Below are 24258 nucleotides of genomic sequence, written 5' to 3'. Positions count from 1 at the left end.
ATAACAAATGAGGTTTCCCCTCATTTTTACACCACACAAAGAATCCTTCACTTCTTGACCATGTCAGCTAGACAAATGACTTCAAGTATGTGGCCTTCACATTCCTTAGCATCCCACAACTTGTGAACTCGCTTTCAAAGCTATGCTTCATTTAGCTGATGCCTTCAACTCAACTTGCCAAATCCATCCTGCTACTAATGTAGTTTCAGAATAGTATTAATTGCATATAATATATATATTAGGTCTTGCTACTTATGGCCCATTGGCTTTAAGCACTAAAAACAGCCAGTATTTTCTGGCACAGTACATAAAAAGAACTATTAAATTATAAGACACTAATTATGTTTCAAAATATTCTGTCAAAAACCAGAGGAAAGGGAATGTGACTTTAATAAAAAATACAAAAAGCATAAAGAGTAAGAAAACACACTTAGTTGGGGGGAAAATGCTACCAAATTTTAAGAGATTTCTTACCAGCCCCTTACAACTTTTATCAGTATCCCATTCGGAAAGGACCATGATGTAGCATCGGGAATATTACAGTAGATCTCCTGCTTGTATTTACTTCCATGGAGATCATAGATAACCATCTGCAATATACAGAAAGCAGGCACAAAAACTAATTGTTAAGAATGCATTTAAAATTCCAAAATGTCCTAGAATGTAGAAAATATCCTAAACATATAAAAGATGATTGCTATAGATGCTAAATCTTTGAGTAAAATAATCCCCTTTAAAGTCAGTGAAAAGTATTTACTTTAAACTCCCCAAATCTGAAAGTAACCTTTTTTTTGTTTTTAAAGTAAGCTCTGTGCCCAATGTGAGGCTTGAACTCATGACCCTGAGTCGCATGCCCAACCGACTGAGCCAGCCAGGCATCCCTAACGTAACTTTACTTTTCATATTTTACCTTAGTTAATAAGAAACTTATGCTTACCTTCCCAGGTCTCGGGTTACACCTCAGAATTTGTTTGTCAACATTCTGAAAGAGTAAATGTGGAAGAAGTAAGCCTTAAGAAACATCAACAGAAAGATCTATAACTCACTTTCTTAGCAGTCACAAATCCAATTCATCACATATTTACTTAGGGACCATTATATGCAAAGTGTACCTCTAGGTACTACAAGAGATACAAGGGCAAATATAAGGGTAAATAATGTGTTGTTTGTGCCCTCAAGGAGCTTATACCTGGAAGGAAGGAGCAGATGATCACACTCATGTGACTGTTCTGTGAAGGACTAGGTTAAACGCATGGGTAAAATACAAAGAAAATGCCAACTTATGGGCATCTAGGGGAATGACACCTGCATAGAGGTGAGGTGATGGCACGGGGAGGCCCCCAAAAGGCTTGTTGGAGGAAGTGATATGGAGAAGACCTTGAAAACACAGGATTTTAATAAGGGAAAAAATGTGGCAGGTTGGGGTCAGGGAGTTGATAAAAGAATTCCATGGAGAACATATTTTCCGAGGCAAGGTGGTAGGAAACAATGGGTGTATAACCAGAGCACGTGGAGATAAGGTTGGACAAACAGGACTTGGGTGTGCTGTAATATAGTGAAGATGTTTCACTTGACTTGGTAGGTGATGGGGGATCATTAAAGAAACATTTCTTCAAATCTTATCCTTTCTTTTAAAAAGACTTTGCCTTGCAAGCTACTGGTTGGTATTCTAATATAACTATTTGCTACTGTGGCTATTCATGGTGAAGACATGGGTCTTGGGAATCGTAGAGAAAGTTCCATGATCTTGGGAATGCCAGAAAGGAAGTCCCATGTTAAGTGAATATTCTACATTAAATGTTTAAATATTTCTAAGGCAAAAAAACCCATAAAACTGAATTTCAAGACCATTAACAGCTATAATGTTTTCAGCTTTTTTCCTTTCAATTAGGCTGTTTGTGGCCCTGCTTTGTATGAATAATATGAGCAAGTACTGACAGGATACTGCCAAGTGATTACTGAAAATATTTTAGAATATTATGAAATATTTTACTGAGACACATAAGCTCAATGGAATGTAACAATTTCCCCATATATAGTACCTTGAGAAATTCAGAATGCTGTCACTTAATTTCACTTGAAAACTAAATATTAGCAAAGAAGGGGGAAATAACTTGCTTCTCTTATGCCTTTTAAATTCTGCCTAAGCACTTTCATTTTCTCACTTTAACAGTCCGGCTAAAATACAGGGATTATGATACACTTCAAATAAAGAATAAAGTAACTTCTGATATATTTTTAAAACCATCTTTACACAACCTCAAATCACTGATTTTCTTCATAAGTTTTTAGGTCATTTCATGACCCAAAGCACTACTTCATTTGTTAATAATCAAAATAACTTACCTCTGTGAATGGGCTTAATCTGCCTGAGATGTCCTGAGCACGGAAATATTTTGACACTGGTTCCTGAAAAAGTCCACCAAATCTGGCTCCTTTGTCTGAGGAGTGAGTTTTGGAAGTATGCAAATACTGATGATAAGCACTCTTTAAAGAAGAATGTAGTTTAGAAGTAAGGTCAGATTTTTGTAGAAATGAAGCCTTTTCTGGCCACAGACCAACTTGCAGATCAGAGGTAGTAGGTTCATTTGACATTACGTATGAATTCTTAGAGATTCCAGTCCTTTCCTGGTCATCATCAGGATAAAACGTGATGGAAGGGTCTGGCAGCTTCAAAGTAATGGTTTCCTTCCTCCTAGGTCTCAGGCTTCCTTTATGTAATGGTTCCTCCCCCTCCTTCTCCTCCTCCTCCTCCTCCTCTGCCTCTATCCCCTGTCTGTCTTCATCAAAATTCATCTTTAAACGTTCTGATACCGACTGGAGAAGGGATAAAACAGAAGAGGGCTGGTTTGCATTCTCTCTTGATTTTGTGGAGCCATGGTGACCAGGTGAGACCTCGCTGGACAGAATGTCCTCCTGAGAGCTGTCATCCTCATAAATGGGAGACAAAGCTAAGGGATAAATTTTGTACCTTTTGGCCTCCACTGATAAGAATGATTCTGAACTATCACTATCAAATGTCTCACCTAATTTAGTGTCCTTTTCAAAATGATGGACAAGGTCAGTTCTGCTCTCAGACCTCTCGCATGTGACTACAGGCATGCTGTCAGTAGATGTATCAGGAAACAGCAGAGTGTGTGTTCTTACTTCTGGGGTAGCACACCTGTCCTCATCTTGAAGGGGTTCGTCATATAATATAGTAAAGGAAGAATTTTCTTGTTCATCCTGAGACATGAAGGCTAAATTAGATTCTTCTTTTTCATCACTATAATTATCATCTCTTATTTGGTTATCTACTGCAGTAACAGATGTTCTTTTGTCTAGCTTTCCCATGGTATCCTTGGGTCGAAAATCCGGCACTGCTAAAGCTGGGTAGCCTTCATAATCCTTGCTTAATGTAGGTGATTCATATCCCCTGAAATATGAGGCAAGTCTGTTGTCACACGCTATCAAGCCTTCCTTTCTCTCAGGGGGTCCTTTCTCTATTTCTCCAACACTCTCTCCACCAGGCTCTTGGGATGTTTTTTCGGCTTCAAATATGGGAGGCACAGCCTCTGCTTGTGTAATAGGCAATTCCAGACTTGTTCCATAGGTTTTCTTAACATTTACCACTGTAGATAATACTTTGTGTTTCCTGAGAGCCTCATCAGAATCTTCTGGAGACAGTCTTTCCATTTCTCTTGGAGAGGGCATAGACACACTCATTCCAACTGCCTCTGTATCCTCTGTCTTACATGCCCTTTCCACTTCTAAGAAGGCAGGGACTGCCTTCTTGTGTGCTTCTTTCACTTCTAACACTAAAGGTACCATTTCAGTTTTCCTAATACCCTCTCCAGCATCCTTCTGGTAAGATATTTCCAACAAAGGTCTTCCAGTCTTTTCAGTGATGCCCTCAGCATCTTTTTCGTAGACATTTACCACTTCTAACATAATGGGCATAACCTCAGTTTTGTCCAGATCAGCATCACTTAGGTAAATATTTTCCATTTCTAATGTAACAGGTATCACCTCAGTCTCTGTGATATCCTCTTCACCATCCTCTGGGTAAATATCTTCCATTTCTAACGTGGCAGGGATCACTTCAGCCTTTTCGGTAACCCCCTCAAAGTCTTTTTGGTAGACATTTTCCATTTCTGACATAACTGAGGTCATCCCGGTCTTGCCAACATCACCTTCAGCATGCTTTTGGTAAATATTTTGTAATTCTAATGCAACAGGTATCACCTCGGTCTTTGCAATATCCCCTTCAGCATCCTTTTGGTAAATATTTTCCATTTCTAATGTGGCAGGCATCACTTCAGTCTTTCCAGTAATTACCTCAGCATCTTTTTGGTAGGTATTTTTCACTTCTGAAATAATAGGCATCATGTCAGTTTTGCCAAGATTTCCTTCGATATCCCTCATTTTATAAGCTTTTTTCATTCCTAAAATGGCAGGTAATTCCTCAGTTTTTTCAATATACCTCTCAGCATCCACTTGGTGTACTTCTCCCACTTTAAAAATGTCAGCTGTTGGCTCAGTTTTTATCACATTTAATTTGGCATCCTTTTTATGTGCTCTTCCCATTTCTAACATAGGAGGGGCTGCCTCATATTTCGTAATATTCAATTCAGCATCCTTTTTCTTTGTTTTTTCCAATTCTAACATGGGAGATCTAAGCTCCATTTTTCTTATATTTACTTCCATATCTTTCTTGTGTACTTTCCCTACTTCTGACATTGTAAAGAGTGTGTTTTTATTACTCTGTCCTGGCAAGCCTTTTTCAGATATACACACAAGACTATCAGAAAAACTGTTCTTGGATGTCCCAGGTACATGGATGTCATCATTTGCAAATGGAGGCCATTTGAAATTTAATACAAGAGTTCTTGTATCCTCTGTCCCTGTTTTGTGATTATCCATACACGCTATTTCCACTTTATCTTTAGAGTCCTCTTTGAAAAATAAATGTGTTTTTACCTTATCATCTAACCCTTTATGGGGTGTATCTTCAGCTAGTAAAACAGCATCTGATTCCCACAAATTTATCCTATCAGCCTGTCTAGCTCTACTTCCAGAAAGTGGGGATTCTTGGTAGAGAACAATTTCTCTTCCTTTAATTGACTCTACGTCCTTAACTAAGTTACTTACAGAGAAGAACCTACCTAATATTTTATTTTCATTAATTTCACATGTGCTTTGATTTACTGCCTGTTCAGACACCAAGAAATCCCTTAATGTATCATGCGGCTTAACACTATCACTGTTGAGAATTTGTGAAGTATTAGCCTGAAGTTCAGAATCCCAGGTATCTTCAGTATCTTCAAAAGCATCATTTGCCAAATTTTCTTGGGCTGAATAAATAATCTCATTGACTAATTCCCTAGCTTGATCTTCTAACAAACAAGATAAATTCATTCTATCAGAATCAAAAAGGAGACTCTTCTCACCAGCTGTAAGTGAAACACAGACCTTTTCTTCCTCTGGGACATCTGACCTGTTTTCCATGCCCTGCTCTTCCAAATGCTCTGTTAGCTGGATCCCTGCCAGTGTCACTTCTGAGGAGTTTTTCTCAGGAACATCTTCTTTCAGAGTACCTGAATTCATTATGCCATCTATGGCTATATGCTCTTGGCAGGTATCAACTATGTGTGTGGATTTTAATTCTTCCCTGACAGAAACAAAAATTTCACCAATCAATGTATCAGCCTTTTTAACTAAACCACTTTTGAGGTCCAAAAGTTGGTCATGGACTCTTCTCCTTGCTTCCGTGTGCTCAGCAGAGGCTTCAGAACACTGCTGGCTTGAGCTGTTAACTGACGTCGGAGCCCCAGCAACTGCTCCAGTCTCTGCTTCCATGGGATTGTCAAATTGGGCAGCAGTTGGGAAATCGAGAGACACCTTCCCAGTAGGAGTCCCAAAATGTTCTTGAAAAGGGGTCACTTCTGCCCCTGTTGGGACAGATGTTTCAAATTCCAAATAAGGGCTATTAGGGCGCAGCAGGTTAGTTAAAGAGGCACCTTCATGTGTGGCATCTATGGTAACTTTTACAGAACTGGAATTATTTTGGTGACTATGTGAACTTAAAACCATGCTAACTTCTTCAGAGCTACCAGAGGAAGACACACTATCAATACTACCACTTAGGGAATGACTATTCTCTTTTTTTCTGTGAGATAAGGCTTTCTTTTCTGATTTCGGCACAGGAACATTGTGAAAGTGTGAGTTCTCAGATACAAAAGCATTTTTCCCCAAACTTTTATCAGATTCCAGAAAAGGTGAATTTACTTGTGTGCTGTCAGCTTCTTGGAATTGTGGGGAAGCACTAGTTGAGTTGAATTTTGCCATTTCTGAGAAACCAGAAATCTTTCTAGTCCCAAAAATATGTGAAGGTTGATGAATCACATAGGTATTGGCCTCATAATTCTGTGCCATTTGCCTAGTAGCTTTTTCGTCATGAACAGGAGGTAAAATCTCAGATATATTACCTTTGGGAAAAGCAGGAGGATAAACTAAAGCTTTTGCCTCTGTTTCCGGAAAACCTTGATATTTGGAGGCAGGAAGAGATACCTCAGTCTGACAATTCTCTTTAATCTCCTCACGATCCATTGATTGAAAACTTTTGTCCTGTTCAGCCTCTAGGGAAGTTAATTCTGATAAAATAAGCTTTCCTGGCACATCTGTAACTTCAAATGGAGAAGAAATCTTATCCTGAGAAATATCTCTAGGCTCTGTTTGGGAAACAGTGATCTTGGAGATGGCTACAGTTTCTTCTCTTACAGAATGCAACTCAACAGGAACACCGTTCTGACCATCAACTTCCACCTTTGATAAAATTTTCGCAATGTCAGGTTTGGTTTCCAAGGAAAGAGAACCAGACTTCTCTGTAGTGCTCTTACTTGCTCTAGCATTTGAACACATCAATTCTGCTTTAGCAGGGCCTTGAGGTGAAATGGAACTGTTGTCCTCAGAGAGGCTTTCACACTCCAATCTCGAGTCAACTCCAACCTGGCATTTTTCACCTTTCGGAAGAACTTCCTTGGATTCAAGAGTTGCAGATCCACGCTCCAGATGAAGACAAGCAGGAGTACCCTTCCCATTTACTGCCCCAACACGATTTGCCACATTTTCTTCTTGACATTTACCAGGCGGACTGGAAATACCAACAATGCTGACATCCCCAGTTTCAGTGAGCACAGAACACTCATCCTTTGTAACAGGAGTATCTAACTTGCTCAGCATACCAACCCTGGAAACAAACGTAGGAGATGAAATACTGAAATCTGACTTTGTACTGTCAAGGATAAGAGGTGTTCTGACATCAGGTGATACTTTGGTTTGTTGAAGACTCTCAGAGTCAAGATGAGATTCTGAAATGTGATTTCTGTTAGGTTCAAAATTCAGCTTAGGGGATATTCTGTTTTCTAAGCACGCTACAACTGCTGATTGGCTGATGTGTTCTCCGGAGGCAGGGCTGTTTTGATTTATTCTAACCACATGAGGCATTTTGCCATGTGGCCTAAAACTGGACCTTTTGGATTCCGTTACAAACAGCTGGTCAATATCTTTGGGTAGTGGCTTAATTCTACCTTCTGGAGCTTTTACGTGACTTGAAGTTGGGGGTTCACTAACCAAGGTGCTTTCTGTTTCTTGTCTGATTTTTGTAGCAGCCAAATTTTTTTGTGAGTCTTGGGAAGACAGTCTATTTCCTTCATTTACAGGTTCTGTGTCTGTCACAGCATGTCTCTGAAGAGCCGTGGTGCTGATATGACTGGCAGCCTGCTTGGCTGAGTTATCAACAGCTTGCTTGTCAGAACACTTACTCTCTGGCAACTGCAGATCTTCATGCATAATTGACTTATTTGGACTCAGCAAATCTGCACTGCCCTGTTTGGTAGTGTCACTCCCATCAGGTTTACTAGAAGAGCAGTCAGAAACAGCAGGGCTCTCATGCCCAACACGTGCTTCTCTTTGCACCCATGTCCCATCACTCATCACTGAGCTGTCTTCCTTTATTGTAGTTTCCGCTGTAGTTATTCCCTGAAAATCTGGACTGCAAGGAACTCTGCTACTGTTACTTCCTGTAAACAATGCTGAGCATACCAAATTTCTGTCAGTCTGAGAAACTGGTGCACAACTTAAATGGTGTCGTGAGTCAGATTCACTGGCAGTGGAGCTGGAGTTAGTCACAGAAGAAGGGGATGACCTACTTCTCACAGGTCCCCCAGGATCATTTTTATTTAAAACATTCGTAGAAGCAGCAGTATTGGGCAATTCTAAATGGTTTGTCAGATGGCTTTCTGTGTTAACATTTATTTTGCTACAATCAGAGTCTTCTAACAGGCCTTCGAGCAAATGTCCTTTCACAGATATGTCTGTACTAGCTGATGACAATGACGACACCATCCTAGCCTCAATGTCACTTCCAGGGCCAATATGGATGCTTGTACTAGAGTCAGAACTTTCATTTTCTCTGTCCAAGGGATTCACAGTTTCCAATGCATTCTGGTGCTTCAAATATTTCCTAATTTGTCTGGGGCCTCGATATGTTGCATATGTTACGGAAGGCCTCTCTGGATTACTATCCAGTTGTCTGTAAAAAGAAAGAGCCCAATAGTATCATGAAATATAGTTAGTAACACTTAACAGTAATCCTAGAAGTTATGATAAAGTATATCTTTCAAATACTCCTACTCCTAGTAAGTATTCAACTGGAGAAGGAAATCCTAAAATGTTTTAGGTAAACCTGTCTTTACTAAAAATAATGAAGATTTGACAAGGAACACATGAACATCAAGGCACATGAATGTTTGAGCTCCTTACAACCATTCCTTTTTAAAGATTTTTTTTTCCAACATTTCTATTCATTTTTGAAAGACAGAGACAGAGTGTGAGCCGGGGAAAAGCACAGAGAGAAGGAGACACAGAATTGGAAGCAGGCTCCAGGCTCTGAGCTGTCAGCACAGAGCTCAAACTCACGAACCGTGAGGTCATGACCTGAGCCGAAGTCAGACGCTTAACGGACTGAGAAAGCCAGGTGCTCCAAAACCATTCCCTCTTACCTGATTACCTACATCTCTCTCACAGTAGTTACCAGACAGAAAGTGGGCTGACAAGTCCAAGGCTTGGGTTTTAGTTACAATCTCAAAGAGTGTTTGACTGGAAGGAACCACACTGCCTTATGTGCCTCATACTGGCACAAGTTCATGGATATGTCACTGATTTGTCCACCATATTAGAGCACCACAGTAAGCTTCTCTTCCTTTACTCTTGGATGTAAATTTGAACGGCAACTTCAAGCACATAGGGGGAGAACTCTTAAAGGAAAACAACTGGTAAGATGTCTAACTCACATCAAGCACTCAGCATGTATTTGTTAACTCAATGACAGAATTGCCTTAAAAATGCTCTTATGTTAAGTTCTTCAAATATTCAATTTCTGTAGCATAAAACTGCTTGGGTAAATGTAATCAAAAGAGACTTCTAGTAAAAGTTCTCTACTTCTTCTCAGCCCCAGCATAAAGTTCCAGAGACTCTCAGCATCCAACTTCCTTTGAAGAATCTTTCGCTGGGAGTTCTCATGCTATCTGATACTGCTTAATAGCCCTGGACACACACCATTCTCTTCCCTTAAATCCCAGCCCCAGAGAGAAACTCCAATGTCTTCTGAGACTAAGTTCACAAGTCATCTCCAGAACAAACAGATCCCAGCGCCCCTTTCCTGCTGACATGGGCAGTTAGCCTCTGATCTGTGGGTGCAAAGAACCTTGAGCGCAGCATTTGCCATATCAGATTATAAAGATCTAGGCACTTAATGCATTTTACCCACTTGCCTTGTGGCTATTTGAAGGAAGGCACTGTGTCTTAACCATTTTTACATTTTTAAATGCCCCCCACAAAATTTGGCAAATGATATATATTTACAACCTTTGGGCAATGAATGACTAAAATAAAGCAATGATAGTAAGTGCTTAGTGTGTGATTTATTCCAGACTGCCTTCACTATTATCGATTATATAAAAGTGTTTTAAATTCTGAACTCTAGGCTCATTTTAGTATCCTAACACTAAAAATGTATGGCAGAAATATTTGATGTTCTATTTTTTTTTCAGATTAAACATATAATTAACAAAACATTGTAGAACCCACATGAATAAGAAATCCAGCCACCAGTATTCCAATATCTAAATAATGCTTTTTCTCCCCTGCTTTAAAGCAGTAACATTAAGAACACTAGACTCATTTACGTGATAAAACAGATGGTAAACCTCTTCGGACAGGTCAAATTTTTATGAACTGTGCCCCTCACATATTTCTTGAATTTTAGCTGAAATAATGTATTTCAATCTATATAATTGCTGGTCTCTGAAATCCAATCCACCACTATTGTGAAAACTTGTATTGGTTACATGCATGTTTTTACTGTCCATTACAAAGCAGCTAAACAAGATGACTAGGGAAAAAGCTTTGCCTTATGAAAGTAGTTTTAGCTCCAGAATGAGTGTCAGGCCAGATCAAAGACTTATTATGAAACAAACTCAAAAACGAATAAGGTAATTGCCTGTGAAAACATACAAGAAGAGAAAAATACATGGTACTTTACCATACAGGTAAAGTAACGTTATTGGTGAAATCGGATATCAAAATACATTAATTAATCAGAAAACACAAGAGCCTTCAGAGCAACATGTGAAGATCGAGAAGCCCGAATAAATGACAAGAAATTTTTGGTCAGTTTTTCTTTTAAAGCTTTAATGTTTTATATTTAAAATCTACTCTCAACAGGTTGCAATATTTTTTCCTTCAAAAGATCAATAAAATAATTCTGAAGACATGGATACACAAATGTACATGATTCCAAAGAAATATGAAATGATACAGGAATCAGAATTCAATTTAAGTAAACTGACATTCTCTTCCTACCAACTCCCTCCTAAAAAGACCTCAAGACATTTTATCCTGCATCAATCCTAGTGCACCTTTTGATCTAAAAGGTCTTCTATAAACCACATACAAAAAATCCATTAAATGTCAACTCACTGTAATAATGCCTTTTGGTAGTTTTGGAGTCCTTTCAGGGGTTAGGAGAATCATTTTCTCCATTTTTTAGGATTTTCTGGGTACTTTCAACTAAAATGATTACACTGATTTATATGAACTAGTTTAAATTTGTAACCAGATAATCTCCTGTAGCACCTGGTGGAAATGTTATATGCTTGAAACTAAAACATACATTGCTTATACTAAACAACTATATAATCATGTTTAAAGCACTGAACATCAAAGTTTCAAGCCTAACTTCGTGTACTATAATTAGTTGTGTCAGGTACTGATGAGCTACACTCCCTCTTTTTAAAAGATTAGTCATGTCACCAATGTAGTCTATTTTCTACAGCATTCTTTCTCAGGTTGCAGTTGAGTCTCCATAATTGAATAGTATAAGAATATAAAACTGTCCTTTAATTGTTAAGTTTTTGCCTGGTAAATAAAATAGAAAATGGAAATATCAAAAACACGTAACTTTAAAAATAAAATCTGAAGATGGAAAATTAAAATTTTATAAGCTGCACAGAGAAAATGGAGTATTAATTACACATATTATATAAATTGTCCATGGGATCTACAGCTTATCCTACACAACCAAAGTTAAATGATCCTAACAATAGTAAGAACCAAATAAGACAGGCTCTCTGCTCCTCTCCATTTGACAGACAGCCACATTTTCTTGTACAGTGCCAGCTGCATCCCTGAGACTTGATGGTGAAGGTTGGAGTAAATGGATTTGGCTGTACTGGTGTCTGATCACAAGGGCTGCTTTTTAAGTCTGGCAAAGTTGATACTGTTGCCACCAATTTGTTGACCTCAATTACATGGTCTACATATTCTGGTATGACTCCACCCATGTCAAACTCAATGGTACAGTCAAGGCTGAGAATGGGAAATTTGTCAGCAAAGTCCATCTCCACCTTCCAGGAGTGAGATCCTGCCAACAGCAAACTGAGTGATGCTAGTGCTGAACATGTTGTGGAGTCTACTAGTGTCTTTACCACCATGGAGAAGGCTGGGGTTCACTCAAAGGATGAAGCCAAGAGGGTCATTGTCTCTGCCCCTTCTGTTGATGCCCTCATGTTTGTGAGGAGTGTGAACCATCAGAAGCAGGACAAATCCCTCAAGATGGTCAGCAATGCCTTCTACCCCACCAGCTGCTTGGCCCCTCTGGCCCAGGTCATCCATGGCAACTTTGGCATAGTGGAGGGACTCGTGACCACAGCTGATGCCATCAGTGCCAGCTGGCAGACTGACAGCCCCTTTGTGAAGCTGTGGTGTGATGGCCAAGGGGCTGCCCAGAACATCATCCCTGCTTCTATTGGCACTGTCAAAGTGGTGGGCAAGGCCATCCCTGAGGCCAAGTGGAAAGCTCATTGGAATGCCGTTATGTGTCCTTATCCCTAATAGGTCAGTTACGGATATGACTTGACACCTGGAAAAAGCTGCCAAACACAAGGATATCAAGAAGACAGTGAAGCAGATACTGCAAGATTATCTCCTGCAAATTTAACAGTAATCCCCACCCTTCCATCTTTGATGCTGGGATTGGCATTGACCTCAATGACTACTTTATCAAGCTCATTTCCTGGTACAACAATGAATTTAGCTACAGAAACCAATGGTGGATCTTATGGTCCACATGGCCTCCAATTCAAGGAGTAAGAGCCCTCTGAACCACAAGCTCTATTAAGAGCACAAGAGGAGAAGCCCTCAGCTGCTAGGGAGTCCTTGCCCCAGCTCAGCCCCAACTTACAGAGACTGTCATGACCTTGGCGTCAATGTTTCCATCCCAGGCCCCCGAACTTTGTCATATACCACCAATAAAATACACCGTGCCCAAACCAAAAAAAAAAAAAAAAAAAAAAAAAAGGAGAGCAAGAACAAAGTAACATACCTAGACATTTCAAATATTTAAAGAAGTAGACATATGTACATATTGGAAATGTGAAAAGGTTTTATGCATTTTAGCCCAAGATATACCTACCTATCATGTAAAGATTTATTAAGCCTCCAGGTACCAAACACAGCTATATTCTTTTCTGTATATATTTGATATTCCTGATATTTCAAAGGTCAACCAAAGACATTTGTCATTCTTCAAAGGAAATCCTAAATAATAGCCTAAAAATAACAGCCTTAGAGCAAAGTATCTAACTCACTTTAAGAAAGTATGATTAAGCTATCTTCTCAGCATTAAGATAGATTTCCTTTCAAATTATAGTTAAGAATATCTTCTCTCATAATAGGAAAGGCTTTTAACTTTTCCGTATAAAGACAGGCTGTGAATCCAGCAATTTTTTTTTAAATCACAATAAAGCTTTGACAGAAAATTTTTTCATGATGGATATGAATCTGTTGAAAACATAAAAATCATAGAACTTAAACTTTTTAAAGATTTCAACCCAACAGTGAAGTAGTTTCCTAATAAACTGCAATGAAGGCCTAAGTTAATGTATGGAAAACAATCTAAAAGTTGTCACCAAACAGGTTTAATGAAAGGCTTTATGGATATTAAAAATTAAATTGGCATAGTCAACATAAAAACAATTACAAAGCTGTTTATTATTTTTAATTAAGCGAAATGAAATAATTTATAACTTTTGAGCAGGATTTTTTTCTGAACACACTTCAAATTATAGTTAATAACTTACCTAAATTTTGAAAACTGTAATTAATAGTGACTTAAAAAGTATGCTTGATATTATAGTAATGGACAGCATTATACAGCACAGATTATTTTATAAACTTGTGTAAATTAAGCTATTAGCCCTTTTTAGTACACTCTGATTATAAAAGACCTACAGAGAAAAAAAAGTAGGGGCATTTTTACATGAGAAAGATGATGCAAAACCTTTAGTTAATTAAAAAATCGAAGTTATAAAAACTGAAATTTTGTGTGACACTGAAATCTCCTACCGATTTCAGAAGTGTAGACTCTCATGAGAGAAAACACTCTCCAAAGGCCTGAGCTAGAAGGAGAGCCATTCTAGATGTCTAAGTCAGCCTGACTGTACACTAACTTTGTTTAAACCAAAAGCCTGATTTATGGCTCACCAAACATACACTGTATACTGATTTTATAAATGAGTTGCCTAACAGAAAACCATCTGTCCTTGCAATATTGATCAATGCTCCTATTCCCTGCATTCCTTGACCTTAAAACTTGTGATTCCTGCTTATACGCTAGTCTATAATCTTTTGAGCTTTCATAAGATGTAAAAACATATATAACCCTGTAAAAACTGTTTATCACCCAGAGCACTTTCTTCCCTGTGAAGAGTGTGCTTCCCAGGCAGCTGTTCTAACTTGGGTTTCAATAACACTCTCTTTCTTACCTTCAGAGATTCTTATATACAAGGTTTATTAATTATGCATCAGCAACTCTTAATTTTAAATAACATTTTATATTTGGAATATTCTCATGATCGCAATGAAAAATTAAATATATCCTTGCTTTTAGTAAATTCATTTCACAAAACTAAAACAACTTTAATACTTATAATGCAGTCTCAAAATTATTAGTAAATTTTTCCATATATATTATTTAAATATCTAAAATTAGTTATAAGTAGTCCTTAATCATATTGTCAAAATAAACTATTAACAAAAATGGTATGTCAATTCTTTTTTTTTAAATTTTTTTTAACGTTTATTTATTTTTGAGACAGAGAGAGACAGAGTATGAACGGGGGAGGGTCTGAGAGAGAGGGAGGCACAGAATCCGAAACAGGCTCCAGGCTCTGAGCTGTCAGCACAGAGCCTGACGCGGGGCTCGAACTCACGGACCGCGAGATCATGACCCGAGCCGAAGTCGGAGGCTTAACCGACTGAGACACCCAGGTGCCCCTGTCAATTCTTAAATTAACATGTGACAGTAGGAAGTCACTAAACTGCAATTCTATACCTGATAATTTGTAGGACTTCTGGAGCTGGGCCAGAGGAGGCTTGTATCTCAGCCAAGACAAAAGCTTTGCAGAGGTGGTTCTGGTAACTGCCTTAAGCAATTCTTTTTTTTTTTTTTTTTTTTAAGGTTATTTTTGGGAGAGAGAGAATACATGTACATGTGAGCAGGGGAGGGGCAGAGAGAGAGAGAGAGAGAGAGAGAGAGAGAGAGAGAGGAAGAGAGACAGATTCACCAGCAGGCTCTGCACTGTCAGCATGGAGCCTAGCCTGACATGGGGCTTGATCTCACTAACCATAACATCATGACCCGAACTAAAATCAAGAGTCGGATGCTTAACTGACTGAGCCACCCAGGTGCCCGGGCTTTAAGCAATTATTCTATTAATAAGGAGGGTTTTACTAACAAGAAATAAGAGGCAAGGTAACCTCTTCCATTTTCTACTGTCCAGTACCAAAGAAATAAACTCGATTAATCAAAACCAAAGGGGGGATTAACAAGAAAAAAAAGAAAAAACACAAACTTTCCATTCCACATAATTTCCACATAATAGCCTCAAAATCCTTACCACTTTAAGTTACTTTGGTACAAAAAGTCATCTGGAGAGGTTGTTAGAAGACTGCTGGGCACCACTCCCAGAAATTCTGATTTAGTGGGTCTGAATCAAATAATTTGCATTTCTAATGATTCCCAGGTGATGTTGATGCTGCTAGTCCAACCACATTTTAGACAGAACTCCTTTAGACAATCCTTTATTACCGAGGTACCCCAATTTAACCATTTTTCTGCTGTTGGACATTTATTTCCAATGATATGTTCCTGTAAATAATATTTCAGTAAACACCTCCTTATATAATTAGAAATAACCTATAAGCTTTCTAAGCTTGATACATATTGCTCTAAAATATGGCCTCCATTCCTATCACTGTATATGGAGCATCAGCTCTATCAACTTTGAGTAATACAGAGTATATCATTTATTATTTTAGTAAAATTTTATAAAAGTTATTCCATTTTAGTTGGCATTTCCTTGATTGCTGGTGAGAATAAACCTTTTTCCACTTATGTATTAGCAGTTTGTATTTCTTTTGTTTATATTGTTTCACTTTTTTTTTCCCTATTGAGTTAGTGTCTAAAATGCTGATCAGCTCTGGGGCGCCTGAGTAGCTCAGTTGGTTAAGCTTCCAACTTGGGCTCAGGTCATGATCTCAAGGTTCATGAGTTTGAGCCCCCGCATCAGTGGGCTCTGTGCTGATGGCTCAGAGTCTGGAGCCTTTCTAGATTCTCTCTCCCTCTCTCTCTGCCCCTGACCTGCTCACACTGTTTCTCTCTCAAAAATAAATATATACAAAAAAAATTTTTTTAATAAAATGCTTATCAGTTAAAGGATTCTCTGACATCTTTTTGTATCGAATTTTCTCACTTGCCAATACAATGTATCACTGTTTATTTTGTTTGACATAGGGAGTTTGAAAATTGAAAGTAATCCAGGGGCACTTGGCTGGCTCAGTCAGTTAAGTGGCCGACTCTTGATTTTAGCTCAGGTCATGACCTCTCAGTTCATGAGTTTGATCTAGCCCAGAGCCTGCTTGGGATTTTTGCTTTTCTTCTCTCTCAGAGCCCCTCCTCCCCATGTTTGTGTGTGTGGAGGGGGGCGGGGGGATGTGCACATGCTCTTCTTGCTCTCAAAATAAACGTTAAAAAAAAAAGTAATCTTGGGGTGCCTGGGTGGCTCAGTTGGTTGAACGTCCGACTTCAGCTCAGGTCATGATCTCATGGTTCATGGGTTCGAGCCCCACATCGGGCTCTGTGCTCACAGCTCGGAGCCTGAAGTCTGCTTTGGATTCTGTGTCTCCCTCTCTGCCCCTCCTCTGCTTGTGGTCTCTCTCTCTCAAAAATAAATAAACATTAAAAAATTTTTTTTAAAGTAATGCAGTTTACTGGTCTTTCCTGATACTTTCCATTGCTATCATGCTTAGAAAGTGGTTTCTCATCAAAACAGAATAAGTCATATTTAGCTAGTTTAGTTTTGTACTTTTTAAAATCATTTGTTACTGAATTTTAATTATTTTATTGTAACAATGAGATAAGTATCTAGCTTTTTGTTCCCTCCAAATTGTTAACCAATTTCCCCAAGTGTTCCTTTCTATAATATGGAAAACAATAAAAAAAAAAAAAAAAGAATATGTAAAAATGCCATCACATTCAAGGGTTAAAATCACATATATATAAGGGTCTACTTCTGGATGATCTATTCTGTTTCACTTAAATGTTTAGTAAGTATTACATTAGTATGACACTGTTTCAAATTATGTGGCTTTATCAGTACACTGACATTTGGTAGGGCAAGCCCTACCACATCAATCTTGATGGGCAAACTCAAGTCTATCAGGGTCTCAGTTCTCACAACTGTAAGTTGGGTCTATGCCTACCTTTGGAGCTTGCCTATGAGGAATTAACTCAAAGTACGTATATGAAGACACTCTGAAACTATAAAGAACTAAAAAGCTCTAAGTTATCATCTATTTCTGACTATATTATTATAGATGACCTCTTAAAATGATACAAATTCACAAGTAGAAGCTAAAATCAATACAACAGGGGCACCTGGGTTGGCTAAGCATCTGACTCTTGATTTTGGCTCAGGTCATGATCTCATGGTTCCTGAGTTTGAGCCCTACATTGATTGGGCTCTCCACTGACAGTGTAAAGCCTGCGTGGGGTTCTCTCCCTCCCTCTCTCTCTGCCCCTCCCCAGTTCATGCTCTCTCTCACTCTCAAAATAAATAAAAACATCTTTAAATAAAAATCAATGCAACAGATACTTATTAGTTATGAATGAATACTACTAAGTTACACAAAATGACTAATGGACCAAACATTGTTATATACATTTTCTAAGTAAAAAATATTCCTTCCAAGTTCATTTGAGCAAAAGAAAAACAAGTTGGCACCTGTTAATCAAAGACAGAAAAAAAGGGATGATGAAATAATCCTTATATCTACACAAGATTTCAGTTTCTCAGAGCTGTGGAAAAGCATCACAAGGCTAGTTTTACAAGTAGAGTCAATTTAATTTCTTTTCTTAACCCCTTTATTGTCATTCCACAAAGGAAAGATATGAATAGAATGTGCATACAAACCTTAGCACCAAGCTAAGGGTATAAGCAAGGAAGGGACAGAGACAGGGAGACACAGAATCTGATGCAGGCTCCAGGCTCTGAGCTGTCAGCACAGAGACTGATGCGGGCCTTGAACTCACGAACTGTGAGACATGACCTGACCAACTGGGCCACCCAAGCACCCCTCCTTAGCACCAACTGAGCCACCCAGGCACCCCTCCTTAGCACCATTTCTGTTCCCAAAATGCAGACACTGGTCTTACTGCCTGTCCTAATACAGGAAGAATTTGGACAACAGAAAACACTCTCATTCAAGGAAGTCTTAAATTAGAAATAAATATCGTACTGACAAAGTTAGCACCTAAAAGGTATTGGTACTGCCCCCTAAAATAGCACGAAAGGTCCTAGGTTATATGTATGGTACACAAAATCACACAATTTTTTTGTTTGTTTGTTTTGTTTACCTAGTAGCGAAGACATTACACAATACTTTTTCCAATTCCCTTAATTAATCAGGGTTAGAAGTAAGGCTTAAGAGCTAGGTCCATTAAGTTTAACTTTCTGGCTAAGTAAATTGTAAACTTACTTTAGTAAATCACTGGTTTCCTGTTCACTGTCTTGTGTTGTATCCAAAGAAAAGGAATCTGAGGGCTCTGCTGAGTTGGACTCCGGTTCTTCGGCTGGAAGTGCCTGGGTTCCCAGGGAGCCACCGAAAATCTCCCTTTCTCTTTTGACCCCTTCCTCAGGACGGTCACTGGGATTTTGTAAATCTTTCTCAGTTTTGTCATGGTCATCCTTGAAAGAAGACTGCTTGGCATCACCAAGAGATGATTTTCCTGAGATATTGAATAAGTTACCAAGAAACTGAAAAAAGCTTTCCTTCGGCTGCCTATCACTTTCTCCTATTTTGGTATCTGAAGTGGAGCGCGAGAGGTCATTTGGCTTTTTGGAATCTTCCTGCATTGGAAGAGCGATTAGCTTCTCAGCATGGTTCCTTTTGTGCTCACTTTGGGGAATCTTTGAAAACAAGATAGAGAATTATAAACATCATCATTTAAAAAATAACACAGATTGACCAATAACCTATTATACGACACACTGTGTGCCAGAGGCCAGGGATACATTTGTGAGACTGATGGCTTCTGATTCCTCGGGCCCTTTACAGTCTAATGAAGGGCATGGTCAGCACACATTAAAGCTGTATAGTAAACGTCACACAGAGAGAGAAGTACAGCATGAGTGGGAAGCCAGAACAGGAGTAAGCAGTCCAGGTTTGGTAGCAGTGACAGCAGAGGAGGTTAACTCAGAGGATGATTCCTAGAAGTGCCCTTTGAAGGAGACCTAATATGTGACTCTGTGATGCTTATGCATCTCCCTCCATCCCCATCTCTCATCTCCTCCTCCTCCCCTCCCCCCAACTCTATTTAGTGATGTGTCAGTTTCTAAAGAGTTAAAGATGAACGGAGTTTGGGTACAAAATGAGAAGAGTGAAAGATGTATATGGAGAGGTAAGTAAAGGGACAGACCATGGCATATGTTATGTATATTTAAATGCGGCTTTCATTACTCTGAGCTAATGGACAGTACTTTCAAGCACTCTGGACCATCAGACAATACCTAAATAGACCTCATTTCGGCACTGTGCTAACCCACGAAGCCGCCACATTGTGTAAAACTGTTCCTCAATAAGATGAGGAAAGACAGCAACATGGTCTATCAATTCAGAGGAAAAGTCCACTATCCTTAATAGTAAAACACAAAACCCTGAGATGTGCATTAATGCAAAGCCTGGGCAGTACTGGGAATTCCTGCAGATGTTAAACAGTTCTGCAGGTGTGTTTCACCTGCTCATAGTTAAGTTACTAGGAAAGCAAAGCATATTCATGTGCACTCTCTGTGAGGAAAGACTGAGCTGCTGTATCGACATTCCATGTCACACTCTTTCCTGAAGCTTCAAGAGCTTTATGCCCATGTGCCAACTCAGCCTGTGCCTGCTCACCTACTTGTAAAAGGAATGTCTGTCTGACAGTATCTGTCAGATGTCAAGCTCACTAGACCTCATAAAAGGAAAGCTCAAGTGCGAGTCAGAGAAAGGTCGGTACACCAAGGTAAAACCACCTTAGGGCACTGTACGTTCACACGATAAAGTTTTATTAAGAGGCTGATCCTCAAGCAGGCAAGAGCATCATAATTATAATGTTATTTAACTTGTCCCATATTTTAATCCAAATTCAAAACAGTTTAAAGAAGTGTTCCACTAACTGCTAATAAAATTTAGCATATTCAAGCTTGAGAAAATGTTTAGGACCTATAAGCCCTGGAAATTAATTTCAAGCAAACAGTATTTTAAGTTTGTTCCCACCTTGGGAGTCAGAGGGTATTTTTGAGGAAATACACAGATAGCATTCTTTTTCTATGAGTCAGGAGCTTAATAAAACTTGTGAGTCTCTACATTTAGAATATCATCAACCTTCCAGAGTCACTCAAAGTCTCACCTTTTACTGGTTTCAACTGCAACTTGATCCCACACGTCGCCACCTCATCCCTCCAAGTTTCTGCTCATCATGGGAGCCTGTGTTATAAATCAGTTGTGCCCTCTCTTCCCAAAAACAGCATAAAGAGCCTCTTAGTTTGGCAAGAGAAATGCTAGCTGACATTTTGAAAATGCTTCTGTGTATGAAGATATACATTTTTTTGTTCTTTATGCCATTTAATTTGTTGTAATTATCAGCCACAACATTTCTTCCTGTCAAAAGGAACTAAGACTGTAACATGAACAGAACGGTGATTTTTTTTTTCTATAGTTAGTATGAATGACTGCTCTTCCTGGGTAGCTATTTGAAGGAAGTAAACTATAGGCCATTCATTAGAATATTGTAAATATTCTTAAAATGCTTTAAAGATTCACAAGAGTCTTATAAAATTGGGCAATGGATTTTTTTTTTAAAAAAAGGAAAATTAAGAGAATATGGAGATTACATTTTTTGACATCAATAAAATCCCAAGAATAATTTCTGTCCAAAATATTATATAGGCATCTGACTCTTGATACCGGCTGAGGTCATGATCTCAGGGTCGTGGGATCGAGCCCTGTGTTGGGCTCCGCACTTACTATAGAGCCTGCCTGGGGTGCTCTCGCTCTCCCCCCTGCCCCTCTCCCCTGCTTACATGTGTGCACACACTAAGGAAAAAAAAAACTATTTCACTGCCTCAACTATCATTTTTTACTTGACCTTTCAAAATACTGTAGACTGCTTTCTAAACAAAAAAAAAAGATATGTTTGCTAAGTGAAAGCATTTACACTTAACCTTTTTAGAGTTATACATAATTTTTTAAAACAATTGTTTGTTTTTCCTTCCCAATTTTCAGTATTTAAATATATATATTTTTAATTTTAATGTTTATTTATTTTTACAGAGAGAAAGAGAGAGAGCAGGCCAGGGATGGGCAAAGGGAGAGGGGGAGAGAGAGAATCCCAAGCAGGCTCTGTGCTATCAGTGCAAAGCCAGACCCGGGGCTCGAACTCATGAACTGTGAGATCATGACCTGAGCTGAAACCAAGAGTAGGACACTTAACTGAGTCAGACAGATGCCCCCCAATTTTCAGCTTCTTTGCTATTCTAGAATCTCTGTATCTTCAGTTTACTGAAGAGCATTTTTTTTTGTCCTTAGATGTCTCCATTGCTTCAATTTCTCCCTAAATCTCACGAGAAATTTGTTTATAACAAGAAAAAAAAGTATCTAAATCCAGAAACAAAAACTAGCAGAAAAGTGTACTGCTATTCAAAGTAACACAATAAATTCTATATTTATATAATTAAAATTTTAAGTCTGATCTGAAACAGCTGCTCTTTCCCCTCAGCCTAAACAACAATAAAATTCAGCCTGCCACAAGCTAGGGCCAGTGCTGCCTGCCAGCAGGACTGTCTGCCAATGTTCCAAGGAGTAGAATGAAAGCAGTCAGGATCCAAGCAAACAAAACATCAATTCCAGTTGTTCTCAAAGATGTTGGTATTCTGAACATAACATACAAAGGCTACTGACGAAGGCATATGTTATCTGGGGAACTGGGACATTTTTTTTCCTTCATACACAATTTGTTGCAATGCAGTGCCCTTAGGTCAATTTCATCCATCTCTCTACTCTCTTTGCTATGTCCCCAATACATGGAAGCATAGGAAAGCATTAGGGACACTGATTAGTGAAATGTAGCTTTGGCCTCAACGTGCTTATAGTTTAGGCAAGATGGTTATCACTGTGCCACTGTGTGGGGCTTAGAAGAGGTATGCACACAATGGAGGATACAATGAACTTGACTGGGGATGGGGAGAATCCACTGCAAGGAGGAGGGAACATCTGAGCTTGCTCCTAAAGGCTGAGAAGAGCATCCTAGACACACAGTATAGTATGTTCAAAAACAGAAGTATGAACTATGTTTGTCATGGCAGCGGTGAGGCTGAAGAAGACTGGGGTAAAGAGAATAGAGAATGAGGTTGATAAGATGACTCACAGAAGCAGAGGGAGAGGGACAACAAAGTCAGAGACAACTAAGTTTTCTAAATTGGGCAACTATTTGAGTAAAGCCAAAAAATGGATATGGGAAATAGGAGAGGTGAGATTAGGGCCTTTGTGGGGTTGGGAGGAGATAAGGCAACAAATTACTTAGATGGCAAATACATTGAATTTTTGGTCCCCTGGTGATGTACAAGTTGAGATGTCTGGAAAATACTCAGAAGCATAGTTTAAGAATGCAATTTGGCAAAACACAGTGTGTGCAGGATAAAGGGGGGGACCAACAAAAGAGCCCTCAAGAAAAAAAGATTTTAAAAAGGTGCAAATAGAGAAGAAATGATTGAGTGATGGAAAAGGCAAAAACCAGACCAGCTCATCCCTCCAGAATACTGGTTGCAAAGGACAACGAGGATTTCTAAAAGCAAATGGGGACTAAATGACAAATGCCAATGTGAGGGCAAGAAAGGTGACTATCGTCTCCCACTGTTCTTCAAAAACATTAGGTACAGTCATACCTCAGGAATTGTACATCTACTCTTTCTGCTTAGAATGTTCTTCCCCCACATAGCTGTATGACTCACTCCCGTTCAGACCTTTATTGGAAAGTCATCTCTTCATTGAAACCTTCCCCAGTCATGCTAAAATAGTAAATTCCTCCACTATGAAAGTGCCAGTATCCTCTGATTTTTCTCCTTTGTACTTGCCAATATCAAATACACACACACATACACTTATATTATTTAATATCTGTTTCTTCCTATAGAAAGTAAAAACTGCAAGTGCAGGGATTTTTGTCTATTTTATACAGTGTAGTGTCTCTAGCACTTGAAATGTTCCTGACAATAAGAGGTGCTCTCCAATAGTTGTTGAGTTAGTAAATGAGGAACTAGGACTATAGAGAAGCCCGAAGAATGCAGAAGAAATAGTTGCAACAACTCAGGAACTTGAGAGTACAGCCTCCAACTCAAGGTGTTAAGCCAGGAGTAGTAGTTAAACAAGGGAATAGGAACAGTCCATAAATAGAAGGGAGCACTCTGAGAAGTTTTTTTACTTAAAAAAAAAAAAAAAAAAAGGAAAGACAGAATATGAGAGTTTAAGGTCCAAGATAGAATAGATTTATTTTTTAAAAAATTTTTCTTTAATCTTTATTTATTTTTGAGAGAGAGAGAGAGAGAGAGAGAGAGAGAGCGAGGGAAGAACAGAGACAGAGGGAGACACAGAATCTGAAGCAGGCTCCAGGCAGCTGAGCTGTCAGCACAGAGCCTGATGTAGGGCTCAAAGTCACAAACCGTGAGATCATGACCTGAGCCAAAGTCAGACACCCAACGGACTGAGCCACCCAGGCACCCCTAGATGGCTTTTTGATCCTGTTCTGTGGATCGGCTCTGCACCTACTGGAAAGGGAGTAACTGCTATACAAGAGAGAAGGATGGCAGGTTCCAGAATAAAAAGCACAATGTAAGATAGAGACCAGTATAGTCTCTAATACTTCTAATAATAATAAAGGGCAAGTATTATCCTTAGAGAAGAGTAGAGACATTTCCCCCTTCCAGGTAAAGAGGTAAGGAAGTGGCTAAGACCTGAGCAATGCTGTGAGGGGAGAAGCCAAAGATCAAGGTCCAACAAGTGGCTGTGACCTCAGTAAAGTGAGAGGAGAGATAACAAGCCAAAGGAGGGACACATAGGTGGAGCTGG

The 24258-nt window shown here is 39.0% G+C and overlaps 1 protein-coding gene across 1 annotated transcript in view; it reads right to left on the bottom strand.

The window, feature by feature from the left end:
* The window catches only part of CRYBG3 (crystallin beta-gamma domain containing 3), a 129716-nt gene that overhangs the window by 74285 nt on the left and 31173 nt on the right, over positions 1-24258 (bottom strand). The window contains exons 3-6 of the mRNA XM_049628042.1: positions 18637-19067; positions 2347-8572; positions 938-982; positions 475-590 (exon numbers count right to left, since the gene is read on the bottom strand). Of these exons, the coding sequence (XP_049483999.1) occupies positions 475-590; positions 938-982; positions 2347-8572; positions 18637-19067 (6818 nt within the window). The remainder of the gene's footprint in view (positions 1-474; positions 591-937; positions 983-2346; positions 8573-18636; positions 19068-24258) is intronic.

The sequence above is a fragment of the Panthera uncia genome, chromosome C2, assembly GCF_023721935.1.
Source record: "Panthera uncia isolate 11264 chromosome C2, Puncia_PCG_1.0, whole genome shotgun sequence".
Taxonomy (NCBI): domain Eukaryota; kingdom Metazoa; phylum Chordata; class Mammalia; order Carnivora; family Felidae; genus Panthera; species Panthera uncia.
Note: the sequence above shows the minus strand (reverse complement) of the source record. Positions and strands in the feature narration are given on the sequence as shown.